The 7,147-nt window shown below is 35.2% G+C and overlaps 1 protein-coding gene across 1 annotated transcript; it reads left to right on the top strand.

Moving 5' to 3' along the window:
• The first annotated feature begins 5,997 nt into the window (after positions 1-5,997).
• Positions 5,998-6,936, top strand: LOC100977501 (olfactory receptor 6C2-like). Its single transcript, XM_003807597.3, has one exon. The coding sequence runs from the start codon at positions 5,998-6,000 to the stop codon at positions 6,934-6,936; it is 939 nt and encodes a 312-aa protein (XP_003807645.2).
• Positions 6,937-7,147: the final 211 nt, after the last annotated feature.

The raw sequence follows: 7,147 nt of genomic DNA, 5'->3' as shown, positions 1-7,147 counted from the left end.
AAAATTCACAAACTTTATAAAGAATGTATGAGAGAAAGCAGAGTAGGCACAGTGACCATTGATTAGTGGTGTCATGCATTAGCATAAGAAATAAAACAAGTTTTGGAGCAAAAAGAAGAGGAAAAATAAGAAAAAGAAAATGAAAAAGAAAAAGAGGTAGGGGTAGTGATTAACTTACTATCCGCCAGGCATTTGGTATGGATTACCTCAAATCAATTCTCACAATAATTCCATAACTAGATATTACTGAGGAAACTGAAGTTAAAAGGGAAAAGTGGGTTGAGAGCACCCACAATCTGTTTCCAGAGACTGTGTGAAAAACATAGGAAATACACTTCCTCTTACATCATTCCACAGGAAAGCATTACAGAGAGTTTGAGTCAAACCTGTGTAATATTAAAGGCAGCCTCAAAAATCAGTGGATTTTTACTACTAGGTGCATATAAAAAATATTACTAAAGTTCATTCTAAAGGCCTACTAAACCTTTTTAAAGAAGATACTTTGTTTTTGGTATACAAGACAAATATGACATTCATTCTTTTCTTATTTTCACAAATTTTTCAAGAGCACTTACTATGCTTCTGGAAATAAGCTTGTTTCTGGGAACACAGAAATGTTCAAAATAAAATTTGTCAACATAATTTGACAATCTAGTATTGTGCTTTAATAAGAACAATTAGAAGCTATTATGTGAGTAGTAAGAGGAAAAATTAACCTTGTCTTGAAGAATTATGAATGTTATTGTAAAAAATTTAAATAAAATAATTATAGATGAATTTCTGGTGGAATTGATACCTAAGCTCAAACTTGAAAGAGGGATAGGGGAGGTTAGCACAATCAGAGAGATGGGAACTTCCACAGATAATTTGAAGAATGGGCTCTTGTGGTTACAGTTAGTAGATAAGTGAAGCAAACTGAACTCAGAAACATGAAACTAGCGACCTGACTCCATAGACTATATTTTTTGTTGTTGTTTTGGTTTTTATTTTCCTTTTTAATTTTTATTTTTAGTTCTGGGGTACATGTACAGGAGATGCAGTTTTGCTACATAGGTAAATGTGTGCCATGGTGGTTTGCTGCACCTATCAACCCATCACCTAGGTATTAAGCCCAGCATGAATTAGCTGTTTCTCCTAATGCTCTCTCTCCCCCAACCTCACCCCCCTCCGACAGGCCCTAGTGTGTGTTGTTCTCCTTCCTGTGTCCATGTGTTTTCATTGTTCGGCTCCCACTTATGAGTGGGAACATGCGGTGTTTTGTTTTCTGTTCCTGCATTAGTTTGCTGATGATAATGGCTTCCAGCTTCATTCATGTCCCTGCAAAGGACATGAACTTATTCTTTTTTACAGCTGCATAGTATTCCATTGTGTGTAGGTATCACAATTTCTTTATCCAGTCTATTGTTGATGGGCATTTGGGTTGAATATGTTATCTTGCTAGCAGCCAGAGCAACTGCACTAGACAACCGGAAGAGAAATAAGGTAAATTGTATGAATCAACACTGAAAATTTAGAAAGATCTTCACATGCTAACTAAGGAGCTTAAGTTTTATGATGAGGGCAAAAGGAAATAATTTATAGTATTAAAGTTAATGTTTCAATTAACCAAATCTTCAATTAGGAGCTCTGAAAATATAAATGAAACTTATTTTAAAACTTAACATCTATTTCATCCCTCCCTATCAAACTTCACCACCTCACACTAGTGGATTATGTCTGTATATCTGCGTTGCAGCCCTCAACCCAAGTTTCTCTTAATCCTGGTATAGTTACATAGTTCCAGTGTGTTAAAACCTACAGAAATGTCAGTTTTCATCAGGACTGACATTCACAGGAACATCCATCAACTCTCTGGTTCTCAGACACCTGCTCATGTTCATTACTGCTGTGGGATCTCTTTTTCCCTGGCCTATAATACTCTTCAAGTACTGTTGTTCTCTATGTTAGGTTTAAAACACTTTTATCATTCCTGTGGCAAACTACAATACAAGAAAACTTGTGAAATATCTAAAGTTCTTCTTTACTTTCATGTCACTGCTAGGCATGAGAATGTCCTTCTGCTAATGCTATATGATCTTGAAAATGAGAAAACTGTATATGACTTTCTAAAGCCCTTTTAGCCTATATTCAAGAAGCAGTTAATTATTTCCTCCTGTTATTCCCCTTAGATATCTACAAGGAAAAGGAATTACATAAATATATCTCCTGTTTCCTTCCTTCTACTCTTCTGGCCTCATATTAGTGGAAGATGACAGAGGGCCAGTCAGAGACCTCATTCAGAGTCACCAAACTCTCTAAACTATTCTCTAACTCTTTTATCCTCTGCTAAAGACATTTTATAAATTATGTAAGGATGAGAAGCTTTGTCATTATTTATTCTCCTGCATAAAGATATTCTTACCTGAAAATATTTTATTAATCACAATACTTGCATTTGAAACTCCAAACGATGAATGTGCTCTTTCTTCTCCTCTCCACAATTCTTCCCTAAAGCCAAAACAAATTAACTTATGAGTAAATAAAAAGTGAACCAAGGATTTCAAGGAAATGCAGAGTATGGAAAGACTGTTAGTTAACAATAGATCCAAAACTTTTTCCATAATACACAGGGGAAGATTAGTCTTATCAGGGCTTTGGAAAAATAATTTTGATTCCATTGATTTTAAAAGATTGAATGAGAGAAGCAAAAATGTAAGCAAATGTTAACATGCATTTATGGCATTTCAGCTATGAGTTAAAAACACCAGAGTAAAGCCAGTGTCGTGAGTAAGCAAGGGAAGGAAACAAATTAACAAAATATGAAGAATACAGAAATGACAGGACCTGGTGATAAACTGAAAATGGGGGAAAAAAGAAGCAAAAATGTCCTTATGAGAGATTTAGCATTAACCGGAAAAGAAACATAATAATGAGTGCCTCATTTAAAATCTTGAAATGTGCACATTTAGAAGACTCTCAATAGAAGATAATAAGAGAAAATAAAAATGCTCAATATAGTAAGTAGTATAGATATTTTATCTCTATTATCTAAACTTACTAGTATAACAAAAAATGCACATATGATTTTTATCTGAATTTCGTACATGAGAAAAAACACAAGATAAAGAAATAAAGCAAATTGTTCAAGGGCATTCAAAAAGGAAAAGGAAAAGCCTAATTCAGACCTCCTAAGTATGTTCTAGATGACCAAGAATAAGTTTAGTGTTGAAGTCAGGAAACTATAAGATATATTTTTTCCTACAGACATAAATGTGAGAATCATCAGCCTATTACTAGTCACCACTCATAATAATTTCCTACAGATAGAGAGCTGAGTGAAAGAAAGGATGGCCTAGAAAAGAGATTTCAGGTGCACCAACAACTATAGAGATTGTTAAAGAAAAAGAAGCCACAAAGGAGAATAGAAAAGAGCATAGTGTTAAGAAAAAATTTAGGAGCAGCACTATTCACAATACCAAAGACATGGAATCAACTTAAATGCCCATCAGTGGTAGACTGGATAAAGAAAATGTGATACATACATACTATGCAATACTCTGCAGCCTATAAAAAAGAATAAGATCTTGTCCTTTGCAGGAACATGGATGGAGCTTGAGGCCATTATCCTCAGCAAACTAACACAGAAACAGAAAACAAAATACTCCATGTTCTCACTTACAAATGGGAGCTAAATTATCAGAACACATGAACACGTAGAGGGGAACAACACACACTGAGCCCTTATTGAAGGGTGGAGGGTTGGAGGAGGGAGAGGATCAGGAAAAATAACTAATGGGTATTAGGCTTAATACCTGCGTGATGAAATAATCTGTACAACAAACCCTCATGACATAAGCTTAAACATATAACAAACCTGCACACGTACCCCTGAACTTAAAAGTTTAAAAAAAAAAAAGGAATCGTTTCAAAAAGCAGAGTTTAGCCTTCCAACATCCAAATGGTGCCTTATCCAAGATGAAAATTTATTCTTACCCAGGGAAAAAAAATCATAGATTTAGAATATTAGAGCTGGGATGATACTTAGAGATCATCTAATATAATTTTATTATATTAAAGATGGGAAAGACTGAGGCCTGAGTGCTTATGCCTTTTTAAGTCTTAAAAAAAGAAGAAAGAAAATGTGAGATACTGGAAATTAAACTGTAAAATCTTTCATGAAGTTTACAGTTCACAGTCTTACATGCAGCAGACAGTTTGAGTTAAATGAACACTAAATTGTGTTTAATTAATGAAGCAAATGGAGGCTATTGGTGACCTTGCCTAGAGTAGTTTAAATGGTCCTAAATTCAGATGAGTTGATGTATAAGTGGGAAACAGAAAAGTGGAGACAATGATCAAGTAGATGGAATTTAAAAGGAACTGAAAAGTGGAAGTACGTTTAAGAAATAGCTTAGTTTTTTAAACATGATATTACAAAATGTTATTGTCATTTACAGTAAGATGACAGAATGTATTTCAAACTGAAACAAGGCTGATCAAAACCAGAAAAATTCAGGGATGTGGCTCTTCAGGTCTATAAACATACTTCTGACATTCCATGTAATAAACTCTGAATCAAAACTATCACTGTAGAATTCATACAGGAAGTTGAAATATGCCACTGCCAGATGCGTTTAAAAGAAACATGGGAAATTCATGTTTATTGCAGCACTATTCACAATAACAAAGACTTGGAACCAACCCAAATGTCCATCAATGATAGACTGGATAAAGAAAATGTGGCACATATACACCACGGAATACTATGCAGCCATAAAAAAGGATGAGTTCATGTCCTTTGCAGGGACATGGATGAAACTGGAAACCATCATTCTCAGCAAACTAACACAAGAACAGAAAACCAAACACCTCATGTTCTCACTCATAAGTGGGAGCTGAACAATGAGAACACTTGGACACAGGGAGGGGACTATCATACACTGTGGCCTGTCGGGGGTGGGGGTCTAGGGGAGAGATAGCATTAGGAGAAATACCTAACATAGGTGACGGGCTGATGGGTGCAGCAAACCACTATGGTACGTGTATACCTATGTAATAAAACTGCACGTTCTGCACATGTACCCCAGAACTTAAGGTATAATTTTTAAAAAAAAAGAATTGTAATACTAAAAATCTGCTCTTATGGATAACCCTTTGGTGGAAACAAAGGAGGAGAATCCTCAAGATCTAGAGAATATGGAACTATAACAGCTAGTTAAAGAGGGCACTAGGTTTTCACTGTTAAATAAATCTAAAAGGAAACTAATTAACCAATGATACAATTCCAGACTTCCTTTTATAAACAGGGGAGAAATTCTTTGTAGTATGAGGATATCCTAGGAAGCATAAAAATATACAACATTGACGTTTTATTCTAACATTAGGAGGAAAATATAGCCAAAGATAAATATACAAATATAAAACACATTTAAATCATTTTCTACCTTGACTTTAACACATTTAAATGGATATTAAAGAAAATGTATCCAGTAAAAATGATTTAAACACACTTCATAGGAGCTGGACTGCAACTACATGGTAAGTATTCACTGTCAGTTTAATAATTAATACACATCTGAACTTTAATATTAGGATTCTTTGACAAAGACCATTGTTAGCTTATCTGGGGATTTATCTACCAAAAGCATATCTGGGGATAAGAAGTTAGGGAAAGCAGAATTGTGATTCAAAAGCAACTGATTAAAAGGAGATTTTTTTCAATGATGTTTATAAGATACTATGTTGAGCTTATACCAATTACAGCTAGATTGTATATTCATTAGATGCAGCTGTATAAAATATGTGATTCAAAGACGAATAGTCAGTTTGTGTGACACAAAGAGGAGGTGATCAAACATCAGCATGTGTTGTATGTTTGCTTCTCCACTAGTCAGTTGTATAGGAATCACTCTCAAGTTTACTTTTCTTGAGGTTAGAAGCTGGCTAGAACTCTGGAACTCCTCATAGAAAGTCTTTCTTACTGTTTCCAGCAGATTGGGCAAGAGACAACCATCAAGGATGAAGAATCGAACAGCAATAACAACCTTCATCTTGCTGGGACTGACAGATGACACTCAGCTACAAATTCTGCTTTTTGTCTTTCTATTTCTTTCTTACATGTTGAGTTTATCTGGAAACCTAACCATCATCACCCTCACACTGATTGATTCTCACCTTAAAACACCTATGTATCTTTTTCTCCAAAATTTCTCCTTCCTAGAAATTTCATTCACAACTGCTTGTGTTCCCAGATTCTTGTATAGCATAACCTCTGGGGACAAGTCCATTACCTATGATGCTTGTGCCAGTCAACTGTTGTTTACAGACCTCTTTGCTGTAACAGAGTTTTTTCTCCTGGCTACCATGTCCTATGACCGCTATGTGGCCATCTGTAAACCACTGCATTACATGACCATCATGAACAGGAGAAACTGCAAGAACGTCATCCTTTTCTGTTGGATAGCAGCACTGATCATCATTCTCCCACCAGTTAGTTTGGGTTTGGGCCTCGAATTCTGTGACTCAAATATTATTGATCATTTTTGCTGTGATGCATCTCCTATTCTAAAGATCTCTTGCTCAGACACATGGTTGATAGAGCAGATGGTGATAGTGTGTGCCGTGTTGACATTCATCATCACCCTCATGTGTGTAGTTCTTTCTTACATTTATATCATCAAAACTATTCTGAGAATACCCTCTTCCCAGCAAAGGAAAAAGGCCTTTTCCACTTGTTCTTCCCACATGATTGTTGTTTCCATTACTTACGGTAGTTGCATCTTCATTTATGTCAAGCCTTCAGCAAAGGATGAGGTGGCTATTAATAAAGGGATTTCACCCCTTATTACTTCTGTTTCACCAATGTTGAATCCCTTTATTTATACACTAAGAAACAAGCAAGTGAAGCAAGCTTTCAATGACTCAATCAAAAAAATAGCATTTCTCTCAAAGATGTAAAGGGAAAAATGAGTTGATAAATCCAACTAAAAGGAAGGAAGAATGAGCACAAAATCTGGAGCTTTTGATACTATTTCTCTATATAATTTATTCTCCATTCATATTGATATTCACAATTTCTCTTTAAACTTGTTTACTGTGAACTCTGACTATTCCATTCTTTATCTCCATTAAAACCAAACTCTCTTGAAGATGCTTACTTTTACAATCT

Source organism: Pan paniscus, chromosome 10, assembly GCF_029289425.2.
Source record: "Pan paniscus chromosome 10, NHGRI_mPanPan1-v2.0_pri, whole genome shotgun sequence".
NCBI classification, from domain to species: Eukaryota; Metazoa; Chordata; class Mammalia; order Primates; family Hominidae; genus Pan; species Pan paniscus.
Note: the sequence above shows the minus strand (reverse complement) of the source record. Positions and strands in the feature narration are given on the sequence as shown.

Bases quoted from the DNA above. Each gene is read 5' to 3' on its own strand.
- LOC100977501 (XM_003807597.3), top strand. From the start codon at position 5,998: ATGAAGAATCGAACAGCAATAACAACCTTCATCTTGCTGGGACTGACA.